This window comes from Mobula hypostoma, chromosome 1, assembly GCF_963921235.1.
Source record: "Mobula hypostoma chromosome 1, sMobHyp1.1, whole genome shotgun sequence".
NCBI classification, from domain to species: Eukaryota; Metazoa; Chordata; class Chondrichthyes; order Myliobatiformes; family Myliobatidae; genus Mobula; species Mobula hypostoma.
The window spans coordinates 26,116,132-26,136,055 of NC_086097.1; the positions used below are offsets into that span (position 1 = coordinate 26,116,132).

The following is a 19,924-nucleotide window of genomic DNA, read 5'->3' on the forward strand; positions in this document are numbered from 1 at the left end:
GAATTTTGAAGTTGCTTAACTCTTCTTCGATTTGTGCCAGTCACTCTCTAATTCAATTTAAAATTGTACATCGTTACTATTTGACAAAGGAGAGACTGTCTATAATATTTCCTAATGTTGATAGTCAGTGTGATAGATGTAAAACTGAGATGGCTACACTGACACATATGTTTTGGTCATGTTCTGTATTGAAACAGTTTTGGAAATCTATTTTCTCTCTAATTTCTAAAGCTTTAAAAATTAATTTACAACCTAATAAATTGACAGTATTGTTCAGTATAATTCCTCAATATATTCACAGTATTTCTATATCAGACCAACATGTAATTGCATTTGTCACATTATTGGCCAGAAGGTCTATTTTATTGAAATGGAAAGATGCCTCTGCTCCCACTTTGATACAATGGTTCTCTCAGGTGATGTTATGTCTTAGTTTGGAGAAAATTAGAAGTCGAACTTTGATCCTCGATTTGACTTTGAGAAAAGGTGGGGTTCTTTTGCCCGCTACTACCATTTGATTTGAGTTAATTAAGGTGCTCCCCTTCTGATTCTTGTGTAATTGGTTTTGGTTGGCGGATTGATGTTTTTCTTTTATGGAAGCTTGTATGGTGTATAGCTCCGGGGCTGTGCTCCCAGTGGGTCTTTTTTTCCCTAGGTTTTTTTTTGGTTAGTAGGGATTTTTTGTTTTAATTAGTAGGGGTTCTTTTTTCCTTCTTTTTTTCCAAAAAATAATAGTTTTAACATTTTGTCTTTTCTTATTATTGGTATGCTGTATTTGCTACTTTAATGTATTTTTGTTGATTTTCAAGAAAGAAGGGTCTCAGCCCAAAATGTCGACTGTTAATTTCTCTCCATAGATGCTGACTGATTTGCCGAGTTCCTAAAGCACTTTATGTGTATTGCTCAAGATCTTCAGCATTTGTAGAATCTCGTTTTCACACTTTTACAAATACCACCCCCCCCCAAAGCCAAACACCATGCTAACTTTGAAACTAGTAGCAGTTCTTTCATTACTGTGGGCTTAAACCACTATACTTGTTACAGGTTGAGTCTGTGGTAAAGAAGGCAAATGCAATGATGGCATTTATTTCAAGGGGAATAGAATATAAAAGCAAGGAGATAATGCTGAGCCTTTATAAGACACAAGTCAGGCTGCACTTGGAGCACTGTCAACAGTTTTGGGCCCCATATCTCAGAAAGGATGTGTTGTCATTGGAGAGAGTCCAGAGGAGGTCCACGAGGATGATTCCGAAAATGAAGGGGTTAACATATGAGAAGTGTTTATCATTGATATTTAGAACAATGTGGGGTGGGGGGGAGGGGTTTAGAAATCTCATTGAAACCTACCGAATGGTGAAAGGACTAGATAGGCTAGATGTGGAGGGGATGTTTCCTATGGTGGGGGTATCGAGAAATAGAGGACACAGCCTCAAAATTAAGCGGCGACCCTTTAGAACTGAGGTAATGGGAATTTTTTTTTAGCCAGAGAGTTGTAAATCTGTGGAATGACCTGCCCCAGACTGTGATGGAGACCAAGTCCGTGGGTATATTTAAGGCGGAAGTTGATAGTTTCCTGATCAGTCAGGGCATCAAAGGATACGGTGAGAAGGCAAGTGTATGGAGTTGAGTGGGATTGGGATCAGCCATGACGGAATGGAGGAGTAAACATGATGGGCTGAATGGCCTAATTCTGCTCATATGTCTTATGGCCTTATCTCTACCTGTGATATATGTAGAGCAGCTTTGTTTTAGTCTTATCTGGGGCCCCTCCTCAACTGCTGATCATTTTATTGATGCTGCTCATACAAAACTGAAAACTTCATTGATTTTGGTGCCAATATATTGGTGCACAATAGTTCCCATGTACACATGCTTGTATATAACAAGGAATTAGGAAGGCCATTTTTTTTAAAAATGTGATTGGAGTACAAGAATAGAGGCATATTTGCCTTGGTAACACCACATCAGAATAATATATTACTCTGACAAGTCTCGTCTCCCTCCTGAAGAATGCGCTTCTGATAGAGAGTATGCAAAATAGAACACACAGAAAATTAACATGAGTAGGCCATCCAGCCCCTCAAGCTTGCTCTGGTCCTGACCTTCAATCTTCCCTGTCTCAGTCTCTCCTGTGTGCTAGATCCCCATGGCCCCCAATTCCCCAATCTTGTGTACATTTGTCTACCTCCGCTTTAAATTCTTCTGATTACCTGGTCTTCACAACCTTCAAGTGAAAAATATTCCAAAGATTCACCAACCTCTGTGATAATAAATTTCTGTATTCTTCTGTTTTAAATGCCTAGCTCCTCACTTTGTAACTACATCCTCTTGCTTGAGATTCTCCAACCAATGGGAAAGATCTTGCTATGCCCACTTAGGATCTTGTGTTTCAATGGTCAAAGTTAAAAGTAAATTTATTATCAAAGTACCTATATGTCATCATGTACTAACCTGAGATTCCCTAAAATTAATCCCCTTTCTAGACTCCAATTAATACAGATCAAACTTGTTAATCTGTTTAACCTCTTTTGATAAGATATTTTATCCTAGTGAATCTCTTCTGGATCGACTCCAGTGCTACTCTATCTTTTCTAAGCTAAAGGAGACAAAACTTGTGCAATACTCTAGATATGGCCTTTCCAATGCCCTACAATGAAAGAATTTATCAGATTGTTTCTAGATTGGTGACTATGTCACATAAGGAGAAATAAAGCAGTTTTAGTCCGTAATCTGGGGTGATCTCATTAAAATACAAAAAGCTGTTCCAGGGCTTGACCGAGTAAAGCGAAGTGCTTCGTTCTGTATATCCAAGCTAAGGATTACAGTTTCAGGGCAAGGATAAGAAGTTTGTTCACCAAGAGCACTGTTCCTTTGGAATTCTCTAAAATCACTAAGTATTTTCACAACAGATCAATAGAAATTAAGGAATCTACAGATCTGCATTAAGTGCAGAATAGCACCATGGAGGTAAAAATTAAAACATAATCTTACTGTAAGGCACACACAGCTCGAAGCAGCAAATAGCCTATTCCCATTTATAAACAGACATACACATAATAGGATGGTCCTCACGGTTGAAGTTGAGCAAGTCATGTTCAAATTGGATTCTGGATTATTGCTGATCAGTGCCATTTCTCAGAGGTTGCTACTGTTGGATTGGGATGTAGAATTTTTTTTGTTGTTCTAACTTTCCTATGCTTGTTTGTAATTACAATACAGTTGCTTCTGTTTTTTTAAGAAACTTCTGAGCTATCTGTATAAGTGTCATGTCACTTGAATCTACTATTTTGTAGGATAATTGTTGTCTCGTCAGGTATGAGAATACCATGACTACTTTTTTGTCTGGTCTTTTCTTTGTTCTCTCAACACTTTTTTTGGATCACAAAAGCATCAGGATACAACATTACTCATCACTGCATAAGGGATATTGCAAAAAAAAACTAAATCAGCTTTTCCTAGAAGATGAAGCAAATTGGTTACAAAGACTTGTCAGGATTGTCCACTTCCCCAAGGTACAACCCCACAGACAGTGCAGAAATAAGAATTTCACTCTTAGTAGCTTCTTAACAGGATTGCACACAACACATCTAAACAGCGGATTATCTGTCCACCACCGTTTCGACACAATTCAGTGATTTTTGGAGTGTAACTATTCTTCACACTCTACTACTCTGTACAAAGTTGCAAAGGAGTTTCTGAGGACATCTTCAAGTATAACATCAATAGCAGAAAGTTACAAAACTGATACCAGAAAAATCACTTAAGAAAAAAATATTTTAAATTAAAATCATCACCAAAGTATGCATAGTGCAACAGCATAAACATAGTCCAGACTAACTTACAAAATGTTTTCATTTTCTTGCATCCAAACACATTTGTTAACAGACACAGTGAGATATTTTGTAGGTATTTTCCAACATTAGGCAAGATGTTCCACATAGCCAGATTTGAGAGCAATTTGATCTGGATGTTCAGTAGTACTGGTTAAAACCACCTATTTCTGAATCCATATTACATAATGCAACTCATCACAAAGGGTAAAATAAAACAGAACATTCATGCCTTTTAATACAGATAAAATTTGGATTTACCTGGAGAGTCAGGTCTGGAAATACTGTTACTGGGCAAATCTTCTGTTTCAATCGAGTGCAGATCTGTGTAGGATAGAGCCAAACTCAGATTGCTGGGCTCCTCAGATTGAGTAGTCCAGCTTTCTTCTGAAGTAGGAGGTTCTTTTGAACCTAATCAATATAAAAGAATTTTAAAGTTGTCAAGAAAGTGCATTTCTTCCACAACTAAAACTGCAGTACTTTACTTTAATAGTGAGAACAGAAGGCCTGTTGTGTGCCATTAGGCATCGATTTAAGTGGAACATTGATGTGATGGAACGCAAAAAATGCAGCTATGATCTACGCAAAGTCACCAGCAGCGAAACTACAATACAGGGAGAAGATCCAGACAACTCTCCACCAATAACACACGCAGCTTATGGCAAGGTCTGCACACCATCGCAGACTTCAAAGCTAAGTGCAATGATGCTACCAGCATTGCTGCCTCTCTCCCAGATGAGCTAAATATATTTTATACTCGGTTCGATGTCACCAACATGGAACCCCTGAGGAGAGCCACCCCTGCATCTTAGTCATCTCTGAGGCTGAAGTATGCAAGTGTTTCCAATGAGTGGACAGTCACAAGGCTGCGGGACCGGATGGCATCCCAGGGTGGGTACTCAGGATGTGCGTGGCACAACTAGCAGGTGTGATTACATTTTTAATCTCTCCTGCTCCCAGTGTAGAGTGCCCTCCTGCTTCAAAACATCCATCATTGTTCCTGTACCTAAAAAGACCAAGGTAATATGACTGAATGACTGGCGTCCTGTCGCGCTCACCTTAACTAGCAAATGCTTTGAGAGGCTGGTCAAGGATTACATCTGCAGCATGCTAGACCCCCTACAATTCGCCTACTGACACAACTGATCAACAGATGACACAATAGCCTCAGCTCTACACACTGTTCTTACACATCTGCAGAAGGATGCTTGTATGAGAATGTTGTTCTGGGGTCTACAGTTCAGCATTTAACATCACAATTCCCTCCAGGCTTGACAAGAAGCTCAGAGACCTCAGACTTCACCCTGCCTTGTGTAGCTGGATCCTGGACTTCCTGTCTGATCGCCAGCAGATGGCAAGAGTGGACCCCCTCAGCCCTGCCCCTCTGACCTTCAACACAGGTGTCCTAAGCCCCTCCTTTACTCTCCGTATACCCATGACTGTGTCACCACCCACAGATGCAATCTGTTAATTAAATTTGCTGACAACATTACATTAATTGGCCTTACCTCAAATAATGATGAGGCAGCCTACAGAGAAGTCGTCATCACCCTGACACAGTGGTGTCAAGAAAACAACTTCTCCCTCAATGTCACAAAAACAAAGGAACAGGTTGTGGACTACAGGAGGAATAGAGGCAGACTAACCCCTATTGATATCAATGAATCTGGGGTTGAGAGGGTGAACAGCTTTAAGTTCCTTGGCGTCCACTTCACTGAGGATCTCACGTGATCTGTACATACCCGCAGTGTGATGAAAAAAGCATATCACCACCCTTTCACCTCAGAAGGCTGAAGAAGTTTAGTATGGGTCCCCAAATCTTAAGGACTTTCTATAGGGATTATAATTAAGAGCATACTGACTGGCTGCATCACTGCCTAGTATGGGAACTGTACTTCTCTCAATCACAGGGCCTGGCAGAGAATGGTGTGGACAGCCCAGCACGAACTTTCCACTATTCAGTGTGTAAAAAGGACCCGAAGGATTATTGGGGACCCAAGTCACCCTAATCACAAACTGTTCCAGCTGCTACCATCTGGGAAACTGTACCACAGCATAAAAACCAGGACCAACAGGGTCTAGGACAGCTTCTTCCACCAGGCCATTAGATTGATGAACTCACGCTGATACAGTTGTATTTCTATGCTATATTGACTGTCCTGTTGTACATATCATTCATTACAAATTACTATAAATTACACATTGCACATTTAGAAGGAGACATAACAGAGATTTTTACTCCTCATGTATACGAATGATGTAAGAAATAAAGTCAATCCAATTCAATGTATCTGGGAGACACTGACAAGGAAAGTCATTCACTACATCCCATCAATGCAGCCCCTATCAGCATACAATTATTCTTAAATATCAGGGATTTTTACCAAATACTGTACCAGAAGTGCAAATAGTCTACTTTAATTGTTCATCACCGAATAAAACATTTATTTTTGCAGTGGTTTAAATTGATATCTTTCAGATCAAAAAGCTCTATTATTCTAGATCTATAATTTCTATTCCTTTAACCATCTAATAAACCAACAAGATGACATCTCAAATGGTTTTTTTTCAAATAAAGTTCAACTATTTCTCACCTTTCCTCCCAAATCAGAAACCAGCATTAGGCCCTTCGTTGTTTCTATGCACAGTGCACCGTAAGAACATACTGCACAGCGCTAGGCAGAATATGATGGAGACTCGAAAACAAGGTGAGAGAAAAAAAGTAATTGAAAAGAACCAATTGCAAGGCTTTTGAATATCAAAGTCTCACTTTTAGTTAATGAAGTGTCCAAAAGTTTTATTTTAAAACAAATTCCAAGTTGGTGCTTGATCTGTAGGATTGAATCATGTTATGATACTTCTCTTCCCACAAACAGGTAATCTGTCATCAAGATGAAGAGCCATTGAAGACATCGACAACCATATAATGATTTATTTAAGGTCTTTTAAAGACAAATTAAGAAATAAATTCAGCAATACAAAGAGAAAGTATTGTTGCTTCTCAAAATCATGATAACTTGGTTTTAAAATATACACTACTACTTTGTAGGTTAACACAACATGCATTTTAGGTTGTGCATACCTTTTTGCCTTTGTGACTTGGGTTCAATTCTGCCACCCGTATCAACAGACAATTTGAACATTCTCCCTCTATGTGCTAGGAGCAGGAAAAGTTCGCTGAACCCCTCAACCCCACCTTTCAGTAAGATCAAGGCTCATCCACTTTTGGCCTCCTTTCACATTCCTACCTTCCCTTAGTAATACTTCACTTCTATACTCATTAAAAATCTATCCTTTATCTGTCTTAAAATGAAACTGAAATGCAAACTTCAACATATACATGTTTAAGTCCTTAATGGAACATGGACAAAGAAGGGAATTAATCTTAAGATAAAAATGGAGAATGGAGCTGCTACTATATAAGAAGAACTATAGGGTGATTACTGTATACAGTTTACTTGGGTCTCGGCCTGAAACGTCGACTGTACCTCTTCCTAGAGATGCTGCCTGGCCTGCTGCGTTCACCAGCAACTTTGATGTGTGTTGCTTGAATTTCCAGCATTTGCAGAATTCCTCGTGTTTACAATTTACTTTGAAGGTTTAAAAAAAAGGTAGTTATGGGTTAGTTTATCATCAGAAACTCCAGGTCATGTGCACAATGATAAATAAACCTCTACTGGTCACCTAATGAATGTGACATTTGGCTCTTGGCTCCATATTGGGTCACTGCCCTGGCAAAGGGTACATTTGTTATCACAAATAGCTGTAAATCAGGAATTGGAAGAGAGGGAGCAAGTCACGAAAATTACAAATTAGGGAAATTATTGTGAGCAAATTATTGGAACTATTGATTCTATTGTATTTCTTGGTTCTGTTGTGAATGTCTGTAAGAAAATTAACCTCAAGGTAGTTTATGGTGACATATATACTTTAATAATAAATTTATCAATGATTATTATGATCAACAAATAAATTTACGCTGTAGTCAGAAATGTAGATTAAGGCAGGTGGTGCAGCACACACAAAATACTGGAGGAACTTAGAAGACCAGGCAGCATCAATGGAAAAGAGTAAACAGTCAACAAGGCGTCTTGGCCCGACACATCAACTGTTTACTCTGCCTGCCCTGCTGGGTTCCTCCAGTGCTTTGTGTGTGAAGCTTGGATTTCCAGCATGTGTAGATTTTCTCTCGTTTGAGACAGATTGTGCAATTTTTTTTCTCTCAGAAAGCAAGTCTTCGGCTTTCTCTTGCTTAAAAGGGCAGCAGCAAGAACCTTTTTTTAAAATAAAAGAAGAAACCTTTCTTTAAAATTCTTTTTCAGACAAATCCTTGATAAGAAAGGGAGTAGGCATTAAGGCAGAGTTGAGATTCAATCAGCTGAGCCATAATCTTACTGACTTGCAAAGCTGGCTGAAGGGATAGTGTGTCTTGTTCTTAATTCATAAGTAAAACCAGAGAAAAATGTTTAATTCCTGCATGAGGCAACTAGTCCTGGTAGGGAAGGCATTTCTACTTGGTGCAAGTTCTGGTATGACTTTCAGGTTCTGAACATGACACTTATGATCTTTTAACAGCTGCTTCATGAGTCTGCCAAAATGTTCTCTCTCCTATCAAAAGAAATGTTTAGTAGAGGATGCTGCAGCTCCAAATGAAAACCCGAGGAACTCAGTCTAAGCTAGCTAGAAAAAGATATTTGAGAGTTTATTGTTTGTCTATTATTAAAGTCATTGCCTGGAGTTCACTACAATGCTCAAGAAATCTTTCAGCAGGGCTGGACAATAATTCCTCAAAACACATTGGATGACCTTCTCCACTAAAACAACTAGCTATTATTTTGTATATTATTTGATAACTCCCACAGAAACGGCCCAGTTGTTGCCAGTGATCTATGAAGAATGCAAGTTATGCAATTATGGTAGTTCCAGTAAACTAGTAATGAAGCACTGGGTCACTGACTTGAATGTTTATGTTACCTCCAAAACAAAACCTACGTAGGGTTTCCCAAAGGATTAGAAAATAATGAAATTGCTAAAGAATGATCAAGAGAGGATTACCTACTGCCAGTTTATGCTATTCATGTGAATTCAGCCAAAGAACATTCTTTTCACGTGCTTTTAATTTAACCTGAGTCATGAAATTCTCCAATTCTAACCAATCAGCATTGTAATTCAGTATTCAATTGAAATTAACATTCTCATCTTCACAATGAAATTATTTAATCTTAATATACTGTATTTCTCTGAATTCTTATTTCTTGTTATACTTCAAAAGAAGAAATAAGGTAAATGATCTTAGGTTTGTAACTAATATCAACATTTTTAATTATAACTGCTGCACTAGTAAATCAAGAGGCACAAAACTGTCATTGAACAATTCTAAAGCACAGGAACATTGATAATGGCTAACCAGAGAGGGTATGGTCAGAGATGTGGATTGTTTAATGTCAGCAACTGGAAGGCCATTTTCACATTGTAAAAAGGTGAGATCACTACTGTTCAATACCCATTAGAAACCATAAAATTAGTTTTCCATTTTCAAAATTTTTTTTAAAGACTATAGTGGAATTACAATTTTGTGACAATCCATGGATTATATAAAAGGGAGTATCTTATGAACAATAATCGTAATAATATATAATGAGATAAACAAATTCAGTAAAATTTAATTTAGGTTTGTGGGTTAGTTTTGGATCTCATTTTGGATGATGTTGAGGGGGGTGACCTGACAGGGAACAGCCACAGTGACCAGGTCTCTGGCACTGAGCCTGGCGCTGTTGTGCAGGAGGGGAGGAGGGAGAAGAGGAATGCGGTAGTCATAGGGGATTCCATAGTCAAGGGAACAGACAGGAGATTCTGTGAGCCTGATAGAGATACCCGCATGGTGTGTTGCCTGCCAGGTGCCAGGGTATGGGATGTCTCGGATCGGGTCCAGAATATTCTGAAGGGAGAGCGCGAGCAGCCAGCTGTCTTGGTACATGTTGGTACCAATGACATAGATAGGAAAAGGGAGATGGTCCTGAAGAGAGATTTCCGGGAGTTAGGAAGGAAGCTGAGACGCAGGATCTCCAGGATAGTAATCTCGGGATTGCTACCAGTGCCATGTGCTAGCGAGGGCAAAAATAGTAGGATCAGGCAGATGAATGGTGACTGAGAGACTGGTGCAGGGGGCAGGGCTTCAGATTCTTGGATCATTGGGATCTCTTCTGGGGGAAGTATGACCTGTTCAAAAAGGACGGGTTATACCTGAACCCGAAGGGGACCAATATCCTGGCGGGAAGGTTTAACAGAGCTATTAGGGAGGGTTTAAACTAATTTGGCAGGGGGATGGGAACCAGAATGATAGAGCGGAGGAGGGGGAAAACAGAAATAAATCTAAGATAGTGAGCAGTAAGGATGTCAGGGAGGACAGGCAGGTGTTATACTCTTATACTTGTTATACTCTCAATAACAAGTATAGACCCCACCAGATCTGGGAATTTATCCACAATGTTTTTTCCACTATATGCAACACCACTTCCTCCTTGATCTCAAGATGTCTTTGATTTTTGTATAACCCCGCCCGATCTCTGAATCCTCCATGTCTATTTCCTTGGTGAATATCGAAGTGAAGTACAGTACATATTATTTATTACCTCACACCCTTCCTCTGACTTTAGGCATAAATGTCCTCCTGAATGAGATGCCCTGAGATTCTCTTTAATCCTACTGGCCAAGGGCATTTAATGGCCCTTCTCGGCCTCTCCGATTCACTGTTAAATTCTTTTCTGCCTCCTTTATATTCCTCAAAGGGCCCATCTGATTTCAGCTTTCTAAATGATAAATATATACATTTCTGTTCCTTGCAACGTTTCTTTATCCCAAGGTGATGTTCTGGTTTTCTCCCACACCCAACGAAGTTAGTAAGTTAATTTCCACTGTCAAGAAACTGTTTCCCATCCTAATCGTTCTGGTTTTTAATGCATCGGCATCTCCTGCCTGATGGTAGAAAGTCAAAGAGGATGCTGGGATCCTTAATAATTTTAATAGCCCTGCAGATGTAGCGCTCCTGATAAATGTCCCTGATGGATGGTAGGGAGACCCCACGATCCTCTCAGCTGTTCTCGCAGTCCTCTACCGGGACTTCTGTGTCCCGAGTGATGTCAAGCTTCCTGAATGTACTAGTGCTGCACTCATCCAGACAAGTAAGTAGAGAATACTTTGTGATTTGAAAATTCTGGGAAAATACACTGGGATATCAGGAGGCAAGTCACCTCGCAGCAAGATACTCCAGCTATGCTTATAGCTATGGAATTTATGTGACTGAACCAGTTGGTTTTCTGATCAATGGCGAATCCCCCAAGATGTCAATGGCAGGAGAACTTAGTGATGGTAGTGCCATGAATGACAAAGGTAGGTTATTCGACAGACTTGTTTGAAACAGCCACTGCCCAGCAAGTCTAAAGCATGAATGTTATATGCTACTTGTTTATCCATGCTTGGGTGTTCAAAATTTATAATCAAAGTACATATGACAGCATATGCAACCCTGAGATTTATTTTATTGCAGGCATTCACGGTAAATACAAGAAACACAACAGGACAAACAATTAATGTGTAAAAGACAAACTATGCAAATACAAAAGGAAATAAAAGAAATAACAATAAATGAATAAATAAACAATGAATATTGAGAACACGAGTTGAAGATCTCATAATTCCAGTTTAAGAAGGCACTACTAAAGGCAAGCGACTACTTACCGGTGGTTAGCAAAACAAGAATATAACTAAATACATTACTACTAACACTTCTTCCGTAAAAATGATGGTAAACAATGAAGAGGCAAGTGAAAGCAAGGCTGAATTGAGGGTCAGAGCGTGCGGGATGCGAGGCAAAGTCAGGGTGAGGTCGAGGCGAAGTCAAGGTGAGTGGAGGGAGCAGTCAGAGCTGAGGAGAGGCAGATTTGAGGCCCATGCACCTAAACTGAAAGTGAGGTTTGATCGAGCTAAGCATTCAGGCCAATTTGGAAAGGTCAGGTACGGACTGAAAAGTGTTGGCGGGGTCCAGGCACAGAGTGCATCGATTAACATGGTCCTGGTCTTAGAGCAAGGAATGACCCAAAGTTTGGATGAGTTAAATGCCGGGCCAGGTGGATTGAAAAGGCAGGGAATCAGGACCAGAGGCGAGGGTTGGGTTGGTTCTGCACATTTACTCTGCTCCGCACTACGCTGAGGCTGAGGCCTGCTCCAGGCTTTTTGTCTGTGGGCACTGCAATGATTACTCCGCTATGCACTAAATTGAGGCTGAGGCTGTGGCCTGGTCCGGTCCAGCTGCTCAGAGCTTTGTGTCTAAGAACTCACTCTTGTTCTAAATGCTTTTTGCTTAACTTTATTGTTTGCACAATTTGTTTTTTTTTCTCCCTCTGCCCATTGGATGGTGGCTGTCAACCTTTTTTTTAAAAAAAATGGGTTCTTTTGGGCTTCTTTGAAGAATCCTTGAAAGTGAGTTCATAGGTTGTGGCAACAGTTTAGTGATGAGGCGAGTGAAGTTGAATGAAATTATCCCGTGGTTCAAGAGCCTGGTGGTTGAGTGGGTAGTAACTATTTCCAAACATGGTGGTGTGGTTCTCAGGCTCCCATACCTTCTTCTAAATGGCAGCAGAGAGAAGAAAGCACGGCCTAGATAGTGTGGATCCCTGATGATGGATGCCACTTTCCTGCGACATCAGCCGATGTAGATGTGCTCAATGATGGGGAGGGCTTCACCTGTGATGGACTGGGCCGTATCAACTACCTGTTACAGGCTTTCCCATTCAATAGCACTGGTATCTCCTCATCAGGCCATGATGCAGCTAGTCAATATGTCCTCCACCGCACATCCATAGAAGTTCGTCAAAGTTTTAGATGGCATGCCAAACCTTCACAAACTTGTATGTAAAAGTGCTGACGTGCTTTCTTCATAATGGCACTTATGTGCTGGACCTAAGATAGATCCTCTGAACTTATAATACCAAGGAATTTAAAGTTGGTGACCCTCTCCACCTCTGATCCCCTGACGAGGACTGGCTCATGGACCTCTGGTTTCCTCCTCCTGAAGCCAATAATCAATTCCTTGGTCTTGCTGACACTGAGTGAGAGGTGGTTGTTGTAGCACTACTCAGCAAGATTTTCAATTTCCCTCCTATGTGCTGATCCATCACCACCCTTGATTTGACCAACAGTGGTGTCATCGGCAATCTTAAATATGCCAATGGAGCTGTGCTTAGCCACACAGTTATAATTGTAAAGTAAGTAAAGCAGGGAGCTAAGAATACAGCCTTGCGGTGTATCTGTACTGAAGGAGATCATGGAGGAGATGTTGTTGCCAACCTGAACTGACTGGGGTCTGCAAATGAGGAAATCCAGGACTCAATTGCACAAGGGAGGTATTAAGGCCAAGGTCTTGAAGCTTATTGATTAATTTTGAGAAGATGGTAGTATCGAGTGCAGAGCTGTAGTCAATGAAGAGCATCCTGATTTATGCATCTTTGCTGTCCAGATGTTCCAGAGTTGAGTGAAGGGCCAATGAAATGGCATCTGCTGATAACCTGTTGTGACAGTAGGAAAATTGGAGCAGATCCAACAGACAAAAGTTGATATGTTCCATCACCAAGCTCTCAAAGCACTTCATCACAGTGGATGTAAGTGCTATCAGATGATTGTCATTGAAGCAAGTTACCATGCTCTTCTTGGGTATTGATATAATTGAGTCCTGCTTGAAGCAGGTGGGTAGCTCTGACTGCAAAGCAAGAGGTTAAAGATCCCAGTGAACATTCCAGCTGGCTGATCAGCATAGGTCTTCAATACTTGGCCAGATACCCCATTTGTGCCAGATGCTTTCTGTGGGTTTACTCCCCTGAAGGATGCTTTCACAGCAACCTCAGAGATTGAAATTACAGGGTCATCGGGCCTGTGAGAGTTGATGTTTTTATGGTCAAAATGAGCACAAACAGCATTGAGTGCAGTATACAATCTCATATTTACTAGGGTTCTTTAGTGCCATGCTTGGTCAAAAGCTGCCATGTTAAAAGCAGTTGCTCATACCTCACTTCTAGAGTTCAGCTCTTTGATCCATCAATACAATAAAAAAAATGCCACACTTCCATATAAAAATGGTTCACCTGCCCGACTGATAATTCAAACAACATATAAAATAATTTAAAATATTAAAAGAAGGACATATGTCAAAACTACAATAAGAATCACAGGGGTGGGGCTATAATAGATGACTTCCAAGGACAGGGACAGCAAACGTTTTTAAGTGCGTATAATTGGCAATAATTTTCTCACGTGCCATGGCATTTGAGCAGGGACTATCACTAATTAATGAGTTAGGGACAATTATGGTGGGGGGGGGGAAGAAATAGTGAAGAATGGAAAGGTAGCCAACTTTGATGGTATCAGATGCAGGTTTCCCCCGCTATCCGAAGGTAGAGTGTTCCTATGAAACGGTTCGTAAGCCGAAATGTTGTAAAGCGAAGAAGCAATTACCATTTATTTATATGGGAAAATTTTGTGAGTGTTCGCAGACCCAAAAATAACCTACCAAATCATGCCAAATAACACACAAAACCTAAAATAACAGTAACATATAGTAAAAGCAGGAATGATATGATAAATACACAGCCTATATAAATTATAAATACTTTTCCACAATCATTACTGCACTGTTCTCCGTAGCAAAAATCTCGCGCAAGCGCCATCGGCAGAAAATCTCACGCAAGCGCTGTTGGCAAAAACATGGCGTAAGCGCTGTCCAGTAACCTTTAAGCTATGAAGCTGCCAAATCATACCAAATATCACATAAAAATACACAGCCTATATAAAGTAGAAATAATGTATGTACAGTGTAGTATCACTTACCGGAATTGGGACAGTGCCGAGCACACTGATGGTGGTGTGTTAGGCTGAGTCAGAGGTTGGGTGGTGTAGTGGCCCCCACCCTCCAGGCCGCCAAGTGATACATTGCCGCAAGGCACGCAGGGGTCCAGTGGTAGCCGGGAGGCACACAGCACATCTTTAAGAAAACAGCTGAAACAAACATGCTAATTAATTAGGTGCTGCCTGGCATGTAATTGTCGGCCCAGATCAGTGCCAATTGCATCGCCTTTGATCTGGGCTGACATTTACGTGTGGGGCGGCACCTAATTAATTAGCATGTTTATTTCGGCTTTTTTCTTAAAGATGTGCTGTGTGCCTCCCGGCTACTGCTGCATTCTCTGCAAATCGGTACAGTATCTGTCCGCGGCCTGGGTGTTGGGGTGGTGGGACACTGGGGTGTCATCTCATCATCTGTTTCCATTAGAGCAGGCAGCTCATCTTCTCCTATGACTGCCCGCCTCAATGTCGAAGGGCAAGGTTCGTCGTCTGCTGTGGCTGATGTGGAAGGCTTGCTTGACTGCTGAGCCTCGCGCATTTTTCTACCATACAGTTCTTTGTAAGGACTGAAACCATCCTGCAAACTCACGTAGTTGCTTCACTTTCGCTACTGCATTCAGTTTCAATTGTTATCCTTTCCTCTTCCAATTGCATCAGCTCTTTATCTAACAGTTCTTGGTCATGGGATGCCAAAACCTCTTCAACATCATCTTCGTCAGCTTCCACAAGCCAAACTCACTTAGTCCTTACTTCCTTCACCACGATCGAAATGCTTAATTATGTCTCGTTTTACGCTAAGTGTAACACCCGTATGAGCTCTTTCAGGCTTTTCCGACACCTTAGAACTCACCTTGCTAACGGCTGCTTAATGCAACGTGTTAAAGCAATGCAGTTCCGAATCCAGGGGAGAGTGGTGCTCGGGGTGCGCGCTGCCTTTTATCGCGCGCTGAATTTTTTTTCGTAACAGTGAAAACACCTTCTGAAAGCGAAAACAGGGTACTAATGTAGGTCTTTCATAACAGTGAGGTTTCGTAAAGCGAATGTTCGAAAAGCAGGGGACACCTGTAGTAGCTCACAAAAGTTGAATGGGAGAGGATGCTTACATGAAAAGTATTTGGGAATTAGGAGTTTTTTTTAATAATTGCGATAGGAAGAGTTCAAGACCAGACTGAATAATAGGACTGGCAAGATTAAGGCATCTTTGCTAATGAGATACCTAGTCAGAAAATAGTGTTCTATGTCAGCTATAGGCAGCTGGGATCAAGAGAGAGTTCTTTAAGTATAAGGGATATCCGAGGACACTTAAGGAGGAAGTTAAGAGGGCAAAGAGAGGTATAACTACCCCTGGCAAATAAAGGAGAATACAAGAATCTATGAGTATATTAAGGGGAAAGGGGGAGATAGGGAGAGAGTAGATCCCCTTGAAGATCTATGTGTGGAGCCACAGGAAAAAGTGAGGTTTTAAGTAAATATTTTTTTTCTACCCTGGAGTGGGGCATGGATTGAAATGAGTTCAAACAATGATACAATGATACCCTGGAACATATTAACATTATAGATTTAGTGGCAATGGAGGTCCTGAAATTCATCAAGGAGTTATATCTGACCAAATGTATCCCAGCATGCAAACACAAGATACTACAAATGTTGGAAGCTGTAAGATTTGAGTCAGGATCTTTCAACGAGATTGAAAGCTAGAGGGAAGATAGCCAGTATAAAGAAGTGAGGGGAAGAACAGGGTAAGGATTGGCAAGGATGTCCAGATGAGGATGGGTGATATGGAGATTGAGGAAGGAAGAGTGGAGATGGCAGTTGAGGCTGGGAGGTGATAAATGGAGGCAGTAAAGGGAAAGGAATCTGTTCGGAGAGGTGAAGCATGGAGACAAATAATAGAGGTCAAGACAGAAAGGAACAGCCATGGGAGGGAAAGGATAGGTGATGGGTACAAGGGCAGAAAGAGGTAGGGTAATGAGGGCTGGGAAAATGGTGCGGCTAGGAGGAGGAACTGGGTAGATCCAGAGGAAGGGTGTGGAGTAGGTTACCTGGAACTGGAAAATTCAATTTTTGTGCTGTTATACAGAACTATTTCTTTTGTAAATTTCACTCTGTATTTGTGATCAAAGTTAGCAGAAATGTTATTGAAAGGAACAATTTCAAACTTGCTACTCACCTATAAAGGCAAGTGACAATTGAGTGGGAGCTTTCTCTAATATACCCTAGGATGTTATGGGAAGCTAGGAAAGAAATTGCAGTGCCCTAGAAGAGAATTTTGGTATCCTCCTTAGCTAGAGTTGAGATAAAGAAGGGAGGAGGCTGGCTAATGTACTCTTATTTAAGGAGGGCTACGAGGACAAGCCAGGGAATTTGAGAACAGAGAGGGTAACATCAGTGCTCTGGAAGTTGGGCAACACTAGGAGTACAGTGTGCATTTCTGGACTCCACACAAGTTTGTGGCTGCACAAGAAAGAGTGAGAGGACATTCACCATGCTGTTGCCAGAGGACTTTATAGTGAGTAATTGAGTTGTTGGGGTTACATTCCCAGGAGTGAAGCAGGCTGAGGTGTGACAGGACAGAATTATATAAATCTATGAGGCACAGAGAGAGTAAATTGTTAGAATCTTTTTTCCCCATGGAAATAGTATTAAAAATAAGAGGATGTAAGTTTAAATTCCGAGTCAAAGTTGTACATTACAGAAATTGACTATTTCTGTCCATGAGAGGTAGGAATTTCAGGATTTAAAAAACATAATGGCTGATAAATGGAACTCATTATCAGCAGTGTTGGTGGAATCAGACACAATCAGTATGTTTAAGAAATATTAAGACAAGCATCTGAATTGGCAATGAAAAGAGTGAAACAAATTTAATGCAGGCAAATAAGATGGTATGGACAGGCAAAAGTGGTCAGTATGGATGTGACGGGTTAAGGGACATTTCTGTGCTGTACAACTCTAAGCAATCTCAAGGAAAATACACAGCTCAGGAGGTCGGGACTGAACCTGGGTCATTGGAGCTGTAAGGCTGCAGCTCTACTTGCGGTGTCAACTCAGATGCTAAAAGTGTTATAATGCACTGCCACAGGTTCCCAAATATTCAACCACCAAAAAATTTCATAACATATGCCAGTGACAATAATCCAGATTCTGACTCAACCACTAGCAGAAAATATTCATGGTTAACTTAGAAAATATAAATTGAATCCATTTAGTTTGTAGAATAAAGTATACTGTCATGTGTGACGCCACGAGATCCTGGAAAGAGCAGTGTGCCCCCACAAGTGGTGGGAGTTTGGAGGACCGGTTCACAGAAACCGATCAGAGGCTCACAGGGTTTAAAAGTACAATCGGTGGGAACCTGGGGTGTGTGTCTGCCCTTGCCTGGGTACCGGGTTCACCGCGGAAGAAGGATCGTACCTGGAATGGAGGGGTCACAGTCGGTGACCACAGCGGGATTAGAAGACATCAAAAGGTCTGCCCGAAACCAACTGCGAAAACATCAAAAGGTCTGCCTGAAACCAACTGCATCTCTCTCTCTCTCTACATAACAGTACAACAACAGTGATTACTTCGAACTGCACTAAACTGAACTGAACTCTGCTTCACTTAAGACGGATCATTTTACCCTTAGACTGCGATACAGCTTGATTGATTCCTATTACCTTATTTCTGTGTATATGTGTGTATTATCATTGCTAACCTGTTACATTTATATCCTTACGATTAGAGTACTGTATTACTTATTTCTTTAATAAAACTTTATTAATTCCTAGTAATCGCAGTCTCCAACGAGCGTTCCATTTCTGCTGGTTTGGCAACCCAGTTACGGGGTAGGTAACATAAGTGGGGATCTCGTCCGGGATTTTGAACACCAAAATTTGGGACTGGGTAAATTGATTGGGTTAAAATTCCCGAAAGTAAAAAAAGAGGGCAAACAGCAGAAATGGAGATTGAGGAATTTCTAAAGGCACCAACCTTGGAGGCATTAGAGGATGCCAGGAAATCAGAATTGGCGACTGTTGCAAAACGGTTGAATCTTTTTAAGGGGAAGCCAACAATGAGGAGAGCAGAAATGCACAGAGCTATTGCTGAGCATTATGTATCTAAGGGTGTGTTTCCCCACGGGGAGCTGGAGGCAGTGTCTACGAGCAAACCTGGTGGAGAAGCAGTGCAGCTGCAGATGGAAAAATTAAGACTCAAGCACGAGTTCCGAGTCAAGCAGCTAGAATGAGAAGAAAGAGAGAAGCAATTAGAACGGGAAGAGAAGCAGTTAGAACAGGAAGAGAGAGTAAGGCAGCTAGAACGAGAAGAGAGAGAGAAGGAAAGGGAGTTTGAGCTGGAGAAGTTAAGAATGGCGCTAGAGAGGGGACAAATGCCGAACCAAGGTGGAGGGTTCAGGGCAACCCAGGAGGTTAGGTTGGTTCCCCCATTTGAGGAGGCCGATGTTGATCGGTACTTTCTACATTTCGAAAAAGTCGCTGCAAGTCAGGACTGGCCGAGGGCTTTGCTTCAGAGCTTGCTTAAGGGGAAGGCTCAGCAAGCTTACTCGGCATTGTCAGCAGAAGATGTCCAGAGGTATGATGTGGTGAAAGAGGCTATACTCAGGATTTATGAGTTGATCCCAGAGGCATACCGGCAAAGGTTCCGAAATGTGAGGAAGCAGTGGGGCCGCACATATTTAGAGTTTGCCCGTGAGATGCAGATGTATTGTGAGCATTGGTGCGCCTCGAAAGGGGTCACTGGAAATTATGACAGACTGCTACAGCTAATACTGATTGAGCAATTTAAAGGTTGTGTCCCTGAAGGTATGAGGCCCTATCTAGATGAGAAAGAGGCAGAAATCTTAGCCACAACTGCCAAGTTAGCGGATGAGTACGCATTAACACACAAAGCAAAGTTTACCCCGAGCAAGAGCTACCAGAAGGGTAGTCAAGAGGGAGGAGAAAGTCCCCCGTCAAAGCCAGAAAATAAGCCAGGGACTAGTGAGAAGGATAAGGAAGACAGGAAGCAGTTTGGTAGGAAGTCTCCTGGGGTCGTATGCTATAATTGTGGGAAAGCCGGTCACACTGCTTCCAGGTGTTTTGCCCCAAAGGAGGAGACGGGGAAAGGAAAAACGACGACTCCGACTGGCTGTATTGAGCCGGTAAACAAACCACTAGGGCAGAAGAGATCTGATAGAGTTCAAGGAAGGGCGCGAGAAGTTT

At 41.3% G+C, this 19,924-nt stretch overlaps 1 protein-coding gene across 5 annotated transcripts in view; it reads right to left on the reverse strand.

Annotated features, from left to right (window-relative positions):
* ston2 (stonin 2) overlaps window positions 1–19,924 on the reverse strand; it is a 157,961-nt gene that overhangs the window by 107,634 nt on the left and 30,403 nt on the right. For 3 of the 5 annotated variants that reach the window (XM_063044815.1, XM_063044830.1, XM_063044823.1), the window contains one exon: window positions 4,092–4,241. In XM_063044815.1, coding sequence (XP_062900885.1) covers window positions 4,092–4,241 — 150 coding nt within the window. Of the gene's footprint in view, window positions 1–4,091; window positions 4,242–18,137; window positions 18,209–19,924 lie in introns of all 5 variants that reach the window. The other 2 variants (XM_063044837.1, XM_063044844.1) reach the window with 2 other exon arrangements.